This window comes from Macaca nemestrina, chromosome 11, assembly GCF_043159975.1.
Source record: "Macaca nemestrina isolate mMacNem1 chromosome 11, mMacNem.hap1, whole genome shotgun sequence".
In the NCBI taxonomy this organism is placed as follows: Eukaryota; Metazoa; Chordata; class Mammalia; order Primates; family Cercopithecidae; genus Macaca; species Macaca nemestrina.
The window spans coordinates 21156261-21169575 of NC_092135.1; the positions used below are offsets into that span (position 1 = coordinate 21156261).

The window sequence follows — 13315 nt, forward strand, 5'->3', positions numbered from 1 at the left end:
ACAGTTTGGAGGTTCCTCAAAAAACTAAAAATAGAGTTACCACATGATCCAGCAATCGCACTGTTGGGTACATACCCAAAAGAAAGGAAATCAGTGTATCGAAGAGATATCTGCACTCTCATGTTTACTGCAGCACCGTTCACAACAGCCAAGATTTGGAAGCAACCTAAGTATCCATCAACAGATGAATAGATAAAGAAAATGTGGTACATATTCAAAATGGAGTACTATTCAGCCATAAAAAAGAATGAGATCCTAACATCTGCAACAACATGGATGGAACTAGAGGTCATTTTAAGTGAAATAAGCCAGGCACAGAAAGACCAAAATCACATATTCTCACTTACTTGTGGAATCTAAAAATCAAAACAATTGAACTCATGGAGATAGAGAACAGAAAGATAGTTACCAGAGGCTGGGAAGGGTAATAGGGGTTGAAGGTGGGGGGTCCTGGGGATATTAATGGGTACCAAAAAAAAAAAAAAAATGAATAAGACCTAGTATTTGATAGCAGAACAGAGGGACTATGGCCAATAATAATTGTGCATTTAAAAATAACTAAAAGAATGACTGACTGTTGTGGTGGCTCATAGTTGTAATCCAAGCAGTTTGGGAGGCCGAGGTGGATGGATTGCTTGAGCTCATGAGTTTCAGACCAGCCTGGGCAACATGGCAAAACCTCATCTTTACAAAAAAGAAAAAAAAAAAAATTAGCCAGGCGTGGTAACATGTGCCTGTAGTCCCAGCTACTCAGGAGGCTGTGGGAGGATGGCTTGAGTCTGGGAGTCGGAGGTGCAGTGAGTGGAGATCACACAGCTGCACTCCAGCCTGGGCCATAGAGCCAGACCTTGTCCCAAATAAATAAATAAATAAAATTTAAAAAATAAAAATGACTAAAAGAATATAACTGGATTGTATGTAACACAAAGAATAAATGCTTGAGGGGATGAATACCCAATTTTCTATGATGTGATTATTACACATTGCATGCCTGTTTCAAAATATTTCATGTATCTCATAAATATATACACCTACTATGTACCCACATACATTTTTTAAAAGTCTTTTTAAAAAGGCATAAATGTGGCATTAAACAGACTGTGAAAGGGACGCTTGTTTACAGTATGAGAGCTGAAACAAGAAGGCAGAGCATTACTGTGTTTGACTTTAATTGGGAATGTGTGTACTGGATGATGCAAATATTCTGCCACTCTGCACACATACACGTCTGGCATGACCGAGAACGACCACAGAAGTGCTGCAAGTGTTCACACTGGGGTTATAAATACATTTTAGCCAGTAGGTGAATTTGCAAATACACAATCCACGAATAATGAGGATCAACTACATTAAAATTTATTTTATTACACAGAAAATTTCCAACAAACACAAAAGCAGAGTGAATAGTATAATGAACCTCTCTACATATACACTAAATAACACAATTATATTTTGAAGGGAAGAAATTCTAGAAAAAGTTCTAGTAAAATTCAACATCTCCTACTGACAAACAGAAAACGTGGATGAGAAAATAACTACTTTTAATCTACTTTTTAAAACTTTGCCATTTATTTTCTGATGACATTTTATGTAGAACCCTAAAGTCAAAATAATTCATTTAGAACTTGAATTTCCACTCTTTCAAAAATTCTTCATTGTATGAATCCCTGAAGTACTAGAGAACCTACTAGTATTGCAAGGAGAAACAACAAGAAATAAGATACAAACATCTGAAAGAAAATGACATAATGATCATTAGTTGTAATGCCTCTCTTCCCCTCAAAAAACTGAAATGCAAACAGACTTGGAGAAAATTATTTGTTCTTTTTTAATAAAAATACAAACAGGACAAGAACAAACAATATACAAAAGAAGTTCAAAATAGTTAACATATCAGGAAAAGAAGTTTAATCTAACCAATGAGTGAAACACAAATTAAAGCAACAATGGATAAACCTGAACTTCACACAAATGGGAAAAATATAAGTAAATAAATATAGCCATACTATGGAATACTATGAAACCATTAAAAAACAATGATGCAGCAGTACTACACGCACAGACATGAAAAGATGTCCAAAAGATAAAGACAAGTGCAGGTTTTAAAATAATACAGATTATTATAAAAATTTTAGTTCAAACACACATATACACTCATACTGACCCTCAACTTCCCCATAAAAACAAATCTGAGGCTGGGCACGGTGCCTGAAGCCTGTAATCCCAGCACTCTGGGAGGTAGGCAGATCACCTGAGGTCAGGAGTTTGAGACCACCCTGGCCAACATGGTGAGACCCTCATCTCTACTGAAACTACAAAAATCAGCTGGGCATGGTGGCGCCTGCCTGTAGTACTAGCTAATTGGGAGCTGAGGCATGAGAATCTCTGGACACCAGGAGGCGGAGGTTGCAGAGATCACACCACTGTACTGCAGCCTGGGTGACAGAACAAGGCCCTGACTCAAAAAAAACACACAAAAAAACAAAAAAACAAAACCCATCTCTACTAGAAATATAAAAATTAGCTGGATGTGGTGGCAGGTGCCTGTAATCCCAGCTACTTGGGAGGCTGAGGCACGAGAATCACTTCAACCCAGGAGGTGGAGGTTCCAATGAGCTGAGATTGCCTCACTGCACTCCAGCCTGAGTGACAGGGCGAGACTCCACCTCAAACAAACAAACCAAAAAAACCCCACAAATCTGCAAAGAAGGATTACAGTCAGTTTTCCACTTTATACCTGATTTAATTCTATAATGCTTGAGTATTTTACAAAAAATGATTACTTTTATAATCTAGAACAAATTTTTCTATTTTGCAAATTAAAAATATTGTAAACGATCATGTAGAGCTACATAAAATACTGATATAGCATATGAACTCATTTTTGTAAAAGAAAAAGTATCAATTTTTGTTTAAAGCAATTTCTATCATTTCAAACTTTCGCAGTGTTTTTATTCCCTAGGGAGAACAAGTGAATTACAGTTTCTGCTTTATTCTTTAGTTTTCGTGCTGTTTGAGTTTTAAAATAGTGCATTAGTTTTCAGTTAAAAGGAAAAAGGTTATTTCCATTTAGCCCCTCCAAAATTCCCCAATACCCATAAATAATTTATTTTTTTGAGACAGAATAACAGTTAATACACAAATAAAAAGTGCTATGAAATTCCTAAATTAAAAACTCTTAAGAAAGTTTTAAACCTTTCAGTCTCTTCATAACATTGACACTCAAAAACTCTCCCTATCCGCCCACCATCATTAGCTCGTATCATCAATAAAGTCCTTACACCTTGCAATTTGTTTCGGGTTTTAAGGCAGGAGGCACTATCAATTAAGAGACTGAAATAATTTGTCACAAATGGAAAAAAAAAAAAAACCACTAGCAGATGGTATAGGAAGAACATTCTCAAATCTGAAAATCTGCAATGTTTCGAAATCCAAAACCTTTTTGAATGCCAACATGACCCTCAAAAAAAATGTTTATTGGAGCATTTTAGATTTCAGATTTGGGATGCTCAGCCAGTAATGCAGATATTCCAAAAAAAACAAAAAAACAAAAAAATCAAAAATCCAAAACACTTCCAGTCCGAAGTATTCCGGATAAGGGATACTCAACCTGTATATTTTTTCACTTCTGTGACGTTTCCTACTTACGTGCTGATCTCAATTAGAGCAAGCTACTGGACAGCAAGAATAAGACCCAGAAGACAATGCTCTATTATTTGTGTATAAAACATCTATTTTATTCATCTATTATTCGGTAGGTTTCTTATTATGTGTTGTGTACCAAACGAAGCAAGAAAATAAGCAGTAGCACCTTCTAAGAGCTGACAACAGGAAATAAGACACATAAAAAACTACAATGGAAGGCAAGTAACTGTCATGCTCATTAACATGACTCAATTATTGAAGGCTTACACTGCACCAAGCATAGAGCTAAATACTTTATAAAACATTACTACATAACATCTTATAAGCCAGGTATTAATATATACTTGTTTTAAGAGAAGACACTGAGGATTGGAAAGGTTATGCAATTTGCCTGAACAGATTGCAAGCACAAATCCAGGATTCAAACACAGATCTGTCTCACTGAAAAGGTCTTATTCATAACCACTGGGAAGTATCACTCACTCACGTGTTTTAAGTGCTGAGAAGAAAGAGACATGGCAGTCATAAAATAAAGGGATGGGTATGAAGGGAAATAGTCTTGGTTCAGGCTTACTTGTAGCATGCATTCTATCTTTTAATTTGTTAAATTACTATGTTTAGGAAACAAAGTGCCCAATTTGGACAGAACAAAGGCTCCTAGTATAACGGGAGAGAGATGAGTAAATGAAGGATTATAATACAATGTGACTATTGGCAGAATAAGTGGCCCAACCTTTCAGGAAGGCAAATCAACATTATTTGAAAATTTAAAACTCCACCAGTACTCTTCTCAAAGTCCATCAGTATTGATCAGGGGAGGATATTGAAAGAATAGACAAACTCTTAACAGTGGTGGCCCTAAGAGTGAAATATATGTATAAAGTGCTGGAATTTTAAAAATAATGGGCATGTATTAATTCTACAATAAAAAATATTATAAAACACAATTAAGAAATGCTCTATTGGCAGGGCGTGGTGACTCATGCCTGTAATCCCAGCACTTTGGGAGGCCAAGGTGGGAGGATCTCCAGAGCTTGGGAGTTCAAGATGAGCCTGGCCAGCATGGTGAAACCCTGTCTCTACTAAAAATACAAAGATTTGCCAGCATGGGGCCGCATGCCTGTAATCCCAGCTACTTGGGAGGCTGAGACAGGAGAATGACTCAAACCCTGGAGGCGGAGGTTGCAGTGAGCCGAGATTGTACCACGGCACTCTAGCCTGGGTGACAGAGCAAGACTCCCGTCTCAAAAAAAAAAAAAAAAAGAAAAAAGAAAAGAAATGCTATAATCATGAGACATATTAAATACTATAGAGGCAAAGTAGAATTTTTAAAAAGATGGGCATGTTTTAAATCTACAATAAACAATATTATAAAACACAAGAAAAAATGCTGCATCATGGGACACATTAAATACTATAGAAGCAAAGAACTCCGCTAAAGAGACGGAGGTGTCTTAGAAAGCTTCTAGCGTCTGTTTATATTCCACCAATTACTATGAGACTTCGGGTAAGTAGCTTCCTTTTGAACCTGTTTCCTCATTTATACAGTGGAACAGGAATGTTTGTTCTGCCTACTTCACAACTTGTAGGGAAGATCAAATGTGAAAAAGTATGAAAAGTATAAAGTTATAAACTAATGTGTCAGTTGATATTTCTAGACAATTCTGAACACTATAGTAGGCCAATTTTCTATAAGAAACAGAGGTCTGTCTAAATGATCCTAATGTTTCTTCTCTGTTGTTGGGGCTAAATTTTTAGCACTGTCTGAAAGAACTTTCCATGATGAGAATATTCTGTATTTGTGCTGTCTGTCCAAAATGGGAGCCGTTAGCCACATGTGGTCATTAAGCTCTTGAAATACAGCTAGTGTGATGGAATTATTGAATTTAAATGTAAATAGCCGCACGTGATCAGTGGTCACTGTATTGAATTGCCCAGTCTTATCGTTCACTCACTTCTCTCCTCATCTAATTACAAATATAAAAATATTAACAAGTGGGAAGTTTCTCAAAAACACTCTTCACTTAAATAATTAAAACTTTACTTTTCTTTTTTTCAATTATTTTTTAGCTACTCCTTCTCCAGCTGAAAATAATTAAACTTTAGAGCGATGCTAGAAAAGTAGCTTGAAGTCTTAGATTTCGTTAGTCTTTTTTTTTTGAGACGGAGTCTCGCTCTGCCGCCCAGGCTGGAGTGCAGTGGCCGGATCTCAGCTCACTGCAAGCTCCGCCTCCCGGGTTCACGCCATTCTCCTGCCTCAGCCTCCCGAGTAGCTGGGACTACAGGCGCCCACAACCGCGCCCGGCTAGTTTTTTGTATTTTTTAGTAGAGACGGGGTTTCACCGTGTTAGCCAGGATGGTCTCGATCTCCTGACCTCGTGATCCGCCCATCTCGGCCTCCCAAAGTGCTGGGATTACAGGGTTGAGCCACCGCGCCCGGCCGATTTCGTTAGTCTTTAGGGTCAAATTATTTGTAAGGATGTCTTACAGGAATCTAAAATTGATTAACCATGGGTTAATACTTCACAGGGACTTTTAAGAAAGAAAACAGTTACATGTTTTTGTCTTGTTTTTAAAGATTTACTTTGGTCTGTCAGGAATATGTGAGACAAAAAATTCAGAGTCCTTACCGAAAGAGCTTTAATAATTAAATCAATCCTACCTTTAGCTCTGCTTGTATGAACTCTTGCACGGACCCAAACAACTTCATCAGCTTTTTGTATTGTCAAGTCTCTAACCCGAACCAAAACTCGATCTGCAATAACAGTAAACAATTTTTATATAGTAAAATAATTTTTAAATTCAGAATTTACAAAGAGATCATAATTATTTCTGACAGCTAACATAAGTACTTGGAACCATCTTGAATAATTCTCAATCTTTGACAACGCTGTCTTCTCTATCAAGTTCCATATGCAATTTGCCTCAAGTTTTGTGAACTGTGCTTTCTAAACTTATTTCTAAAATCCGTCTAATTCTCTACCATCTTCACTGCCGCCGTACTAAACCAAGCTATTATCTCCTGCATAAACTATAGCAATAGCTTCCTAACTGCAATCCCTGTGTCCCCTTCTAATTCAGTCTCCTTCGAAGTCAGTTTCAAAATGCAAATCTGAACACTTCAATGACTTATAAGGCCAAACACATCCTATCTTGCCTAGGACATGGAACTTTTGCCTGCCTGCCACAGTACCTAAGTCAGCTAGTCTCTGCCAAGTCTGGACAGTTTCAGTATCCTATTTCCCAGGACACAGTGACTCTAACTGAGCTAATCAAAGTCTTTCTCTGGGACTAAATATACCGATGCTGGGAATCAAGCTCTCTTTCCTGGGATTGCTGCGCTGAGATGGTACAGGCCCAGGGCTGCAGCTTTCACCTTTCCTGCTACGCATGCAGGATTTGAGAAGGAGACCAATATCCTAAAGGAAACAGAGTCAAAAGGTGGAGACAGAAAGGCCTGCAGATGCTTCCTGAGCCCCAAGATCCAATCATGCTTGATGTCATCTCATACATTTTCCTATGGAGCCTTTTGGCTGTAAGGAGCCCCAACTACTATGCTCCTAATACTAAACAAAATACTACATTCATCTAGAGTTCCTAAACAGGAAAAAAGCTACAAAATGACTATTATGTAAAGATGTGTATACAATGCAACATTCAACAATCATTTTTGCTACTCTTCTAAATGCAATCATTTGATTAGAGAAAAACATTTATTTAAGTATTAAATTAAACATAGCAATAGACATGACATTACAATATCAGGAATACCTTTTGAGACATAAAATGAAGTCATGGTATAAATACTGTGTGTCTTACCAAATTTGTCTAAATGTATTTATAATTTGCCTATTGAAGAAAAGATGCAGCTGCAGAGAGAATCTGATTTACAGGAGAATAAATAACATGGTTCTCATAGCCAAAAGCAAAGAGAATGAAAGAGGAATTTTAAAGCCACTGGTATCATAAGAGGATTTCTGCAAAACACTGCCAATAGACTTGATGAGTTAAGCCAACTTTCAAGTCTGCTGTGTAAACTCAGGCAAAAGAAAGTGTGAAAGAGAAAAGACAGACACATCAGCAGAAGATTTTTAAAAGGCAGATTTGAAAATGCCAAGACTGAAAAAGCAATGGCTAAGCAATCACAACTCAAAATCAAACAAAAGAGAAAAGCATAAATCTAAGAGTTATGTGATAATTAGGAAAACTGTAATAGCACTTTGGAAAAGAAAAAGGGTAATGGCTCTTCTTTCTTGTGGCATGGCAATTAATTAGCATAGGGGTTCTCAACCTTTAATACATCGAACATGCCTGAAGCCCATGCCATACTCACACCAGTGATTGGCTAACAGGCAACAAGCAATGGTAGCAGGATTTCAGTTCGAAAACTGCACTTTCAAGAGCCATGGGCATCAAAGTGATTAATGTGGAGAAATGGAAGCAGATGAGAAAGGAAACTACCTTGAGCAAAGCATTGGGATTTTTGCAGAGGTAAAACCAAAGGTAGAATTTTCTTGTTATATTACTATAACTATATTACATACATAGGTTATCTTTCTCTCTGGTTGGGGGGAATTGGTAAGTGGAAGAACACAACAGTGTGGATTTGCAAGCAAAAGAGGAACAGCAATTATGTTAATGGCTGCTTTGGGCCTATGTTAAAGACTGAAACTCCAGTGAGGTTCTTTGTGTTATAGCTCAAGGAAGTACAGTTGAGAAAGACACCTAACCTGAAAACAAAGTCTCAAGTGTCTCCTCCTGTTTGCCCTGGCAGAGGAATGTCATCCCCTACACTCTACTGCTCATAGTCTATTTTATGTAGTTTGAGCATTCCTAACCCAAAAACCTGAAACGCTCCCAAATCCAAAACTTTTTGAGTGCTGACATGATGTTCAAAGGAGATGCTCATTGGAGGATTTTGGATTTTCAGAGTAGGGATGCTCAAGTGGTAAATACAATGCAAATATTCCAAAATTCAAAAAAAATTAAGTACAAAACACTTTTGTGGTCTCAAGCATTTTGGCTAAGGGATACTCAACTTGTACTCAACTGTTTTATTTCATCTTTATGTTTTGGAAATGATTTTAAGCAATTTTGGGGTTTTTTTTGGTTTTTGTTTTTGAGACAGGGTCTCACTCTGTTGCCCAGGCTGGAGTCCAGCGGTGTGATCGTGGCACACCACAGCCTTGACCTCACAGGCTCAAGTGAGGCTCAGTCTCCTGAGCAGCTGGAATAAAAGGTGTGTGCCACCATTCCTAGCTAATTTTTAAATTTTCTGTAAAGACGGGGTCTCACTATGTTTCCCAGTCTAGTTTCAAATTCCTGGGCTCAAGTGATCCTCCCAACTCAGTCTCTGAATTTTGGTCATTTATTGTATTCTTTCCCAACAAGGTTGCGAAGGAAAAGTGATTTTGTGTTCATGTGGTAAATCAAATATAACAATAAAATTAACCTAGAGGTGTTTTATTTCCAAAGCATAATATTCATAGGCAGCCCTCTAAATTGGAAGCAGTGCTTCCAGTGGGCAAGAATGTAAAGGTCTACAATTACCGCACCAAAGAGTGAGAGACGTAATTTGAAGTGTCTACCAAAAGAAAAAAGACGGCCAAATACTTGAGTAAGATAAATCTGCTGAAATTACATATATAATATAGAAGTAAAAGAAAGGCAAACATTTATAAATAAAAAATCTACAGGTCTGAGAGAAACAAGAATCAGGTCAATTTCAAAGAAATATAAGGCCAGGCGCGGTGGCTCACACATGTAATTCTAGCACTTTGGGAGGCTGAGATGGGTGGATTGCCTGAGCTCAGGAGTTCCAGATCAGCCTGGGCAACATAGTGAAACCTCATTTCTACTAAAATACAAAAAATAAGCCAGGCGTGGTGGCATGTGCCTGTAGTCCCAGCTTCTTAGTAGGCTGCGGCAGAAGAATCGCAGGAACTTGGGAGGCGGAGGTTGAAGTGAGCCGAGGTCATGCCACTGCACTCCATCCTGGGAGACAGAGCCAGCCTCTGTCTCCAAAACAAAACAAAACAAAAAAGAAAAATAAAGATGCCAACATACACTAACAAAAAAGAGCGGTTATGAGAAAAGATAGACTGGGGTCTAAGAATAATTAATTTCATTCCCAGACACTAAAGCTAAGAGTAAACAAAATGGAGTGGGGGTGGAGGCTTTAAAACTCCAATCGTAGTACTGCCATAGGAGCCAGAGAAGATGTAAGATGGAAGGACCCATGGACTCTAGGGTCAGATGGCCTTTGATTCTAATCCCAGGTCCGGCAGATTATGTTTAAGTCAAGTTTCTTATCTTTCAACTTTGGTTCCTTAGTTTTCAAGGATGCTGTAGAGAATAAGTGAAAATACAAATGTTTGGGAAGAGTCAAGCAAAATAGGAATAAATAATAGCTGAAAACAGAGAAGTAAAGTTGTGGGGGTTAGGGGAAGTAATATTAAAGCATGCAAAAAGGATACATGTGATGAAGGCAGTTATTATTGGCCACTCTCCTATCTCCTAGACAACGGCTGAATCTTACCTAATCATTTAGGAATATTTAAAAAATATAATCTACCATTTAAAACATACCATTTAACCTACAACACTTTTTTTTCCTTTTCTAGAGTTGGAACCCTAACATTTTTTTTCCTTTTCTAGAGTTGGAACCCTAAACTGACAATGTTTACACAGGGTTGACATCTACTTAGATTATTAATGGCATTTAAGCTTTTCAGAATTATACCTTCAGATTTATGCCAACCTTACTTAAAACTTCATGAAGAGCTTTCCCGGAATTAGACAGCAAAAAGCTTTATTTATTGTCACATAGCTACTAACCTGGTTTTTCTTGTGATTGTATCATTGAAGATATTCCATATCTCTCTTTAGCGTAATCCTACAAAAAATTTTTGCATCATGACTTTTTATGTAAACACTAAGAGCACAGTAAACACACAAATGCAAATAATAGAATATAACAATGAATTTAACTTTCAGGATCATTCTATTAATTCAGAAAGTCAGTAGTTCTATAATGTGGAAATCTGTCATTTATTTACATATGTACTCTACAGAAAACAGAAAAGTACTTAGTTTCTGGTTAGTTTGTTTTGAAGATCACCACTCCTAGATGGATTTATCATACTTAATAACATTGTAAGATAAAATTTACACATATGTACAACACATCTTAACTACCTTCTTCAAAAAGATGAAACTACTTCAAAGCAGGGACATAAATTTCCTGTGAAGGGAGTAGGATGAAGTACCACAGTTTTATTAACTTCCTATTACAGGAAGAAATGTTCAAAGAGAACCAACGTTTTGGGTAAGCTTTCTGAGCACCAGATGTCCACAGTTTTTAGAAACTGGAGATGCTCGGTATAAGCTAACTACAACTTTTCCTTTTGTAAAACATCACCAAAAAATTCACTAGTTTCCTGTTTCTAAAAACCAGCTTCAGGATACCAGGTTACAGGGGTTTGACACTGACAATATATCCAATTTCTTGTTACAGATTAGAGTTAGGAACAGGGAACAGGAGACCTAGGGTCCAATCTGTTAACAAAATATACTTATTAAATAGATAAGTGGCCTTTATTTCAATCTTACTTTACCTCTAAAATGATCTAAGATTCTTCTAGCTATAAAATGGCATAACTCTGCCACAATGTCTACCTTGTATCTAGACCTATACTATCTGTAAGGGTACACTGATAGTTTATGTAATTAACCAGATTAAGAATACACAAAAATAATTGCCCTAGATTTTTACAAGGTAACTTAATATCTGTATGAAACAATTAAGTTTCTGTCACTTTACAGCTACCTGTTGGAATCCTCTCCTTTAGATCAGGAGGATGCTGGATTTTGTGTTTACACCAAAATAAAACCAGATATGTTTAAGGTGCTTTCTGAACAATTTAAAGAAAAAGATAACCCTGGAAAGAGGAGAGAGATACAGTCACACAATGAAGCCTGAGGGCAACATAAGATTAAACTGTTTGAAGACATAAAAGTTGCATTCATTCTAAGGAGTACTATGAATATTTCAGTGACTCTTCCTCATTTAGTATTCTAAGATGACCTATTTCTCATGTTGCTTACCACAAATTCAGAACTCCTTATAGAAAAATTAGGGAGCCAGGCGGAAATTAAGGCTTAACAGTACTACAGCACACATAACTTGTCGGATGGTTTCAAACTTTGATTTCTGAAAAGCACCTAAGGATCACTGGGTGTTATGAATTATCCACGTGATTTGGGGTCACTTCACCTCAAACGCATTCTCAGTAACTCCTGTTACTTACCTTACCGGGTCACTGAGAGGGAGAAAGTAAATAAAAATGACATGTGCTCTTTAAAGCTGTCACATGGGAAATGGTCATTAAACATATTGGCAGATGGTTTTGCTAAGTACTGTCATTACTTGCTAAAGCATCAGGAACACGAGGGCTGAGTACATATCGATTACTAGTGCTTATTAAAATTTTCCGACGGATTGTGCATTACGTGCAGGACGTGCCTAACCCAGAGAGGCTCAAGTGTGACGCCGCGCTCCTACTTCCGGGGCGGCTGGTTCTTCCCGTCCTCCCCACCCGGGGGACACGCTTCTAGTAGGCCAAACTCCCAGGTGACCCCGCGAGAAACGCGGTCCGGAGAGGGTCTGGTCCCACTGCTGGGGTAAGGGCTCTAGGCGCCCGGACCCCATGCTCGCAGCCTGCGGAGAAAGTGCTGATAAGGACCCCGAGGGCCCCGCTCCCCCTCCTCCCTCCCTCGACGCGGTCCGGCCCAGGGGTCTGTCCTCCCAGGCCCAGGGAAAGGAGGAAACCCACTTCCGCCGCGTCCATGATCTCCCGCGGCTTCTCCTGACTCTTGCGGCTGGCGCTGGCGCTGGGCATCGGGACACAGAACTGGGCAGTGGACACCACCCTCCCTCGTAGGCTTCCGTACGGCAGGCCAAAGTGGCTTCTCCCTCCCTCCCAGTCTCCGCCCTCCCGACCCTCGGGTCTCAGCACAAGCGCCTGGACTCCGCGTGGAGGGGCGGCTCCGGAAAGATCGCGAGAGCTGCGGCTATCTCGAGATCCCGAAGCGCCGGCGGCCACGCGCGGGGTCTCCTCCCACTCTTGCCCCGCCCCTCCGGGAGTTTTCCTGGAGTTGGAGGGAATTCCCGGTAGTTTTCGCTGGATTGGCTCTGGGGGCGGGGTCTGGGGTTACCAGGTGGCTGGCTGTAGGCCCGGGCGAATGCCAGCTCTCTTCAGTTTCGTCCCAACTGCGACTTCTGCCCATTCTCCTAACAGCCCGTTAAACTTTGCTCGGCTGTAACCGCAGACTGGTCACTAAAACACCCACATAAGCGCGGGCCTCGGTTTCTCCTCTCTTGGACTTTCCCGCCTTCTCTCTTCCCCGGGGCGACGTAGCTGCTTGGGGTTGGAGGAGACCTCTTCGCAATCCATTGCACTGCGTGTTGGGACAAAGGAGTGCAGTTGGCTTGCCAAGGCAGCATGGGGGTACCAGTTCCTGTATAAGTGAGGTGTAAATACAGTGACAACGACAAGAAACCACACAATGGCACTGATTGCCTGGATCTGTTGCAGTGTTAGGGACAGTGCATAGTGTTGGTTGCCCAATGGGTGAATATTCCCAAGTTAGGCTTTTTAAAAAAACTATC

The 13315-nt window shown here is 39.3% G+C and overlaps 1 protein-coding gene across 1 annotated transcript in view; it reads right to left on the bottom strand.

Moving 5' to 3' along the window:
- Window positions 1-12704, bottom strand: part of DARS1 (aspartyl-tRNA synthetase 1) — an 82599-nt gene extending 69895 nt beyond the window's left edge. Inside the window, exons 1-3 of the mRNA XM_011759806.2 lie at window positions 12480-12704; window positions 10483-10540; window positions 6308-6400 (exon numbers count right to left, since the gene is read on the bottom strand). Of these exons, the coding sequence (XP_011758108.1) occupies window positions 6308-6400; window positions 10483-10540; window positions 12480-12545 (217 nt within the window). The 5' untranslated portion in view covers window positions 12546-12704. The remainder of the gene's footprint in view (window positions 1-6307; window positions 6401-10482; window positions 10541-12479) is intronic.
- Between the last annotated feature and the right edge of the window lie 611 nt (window positions 12705-13315).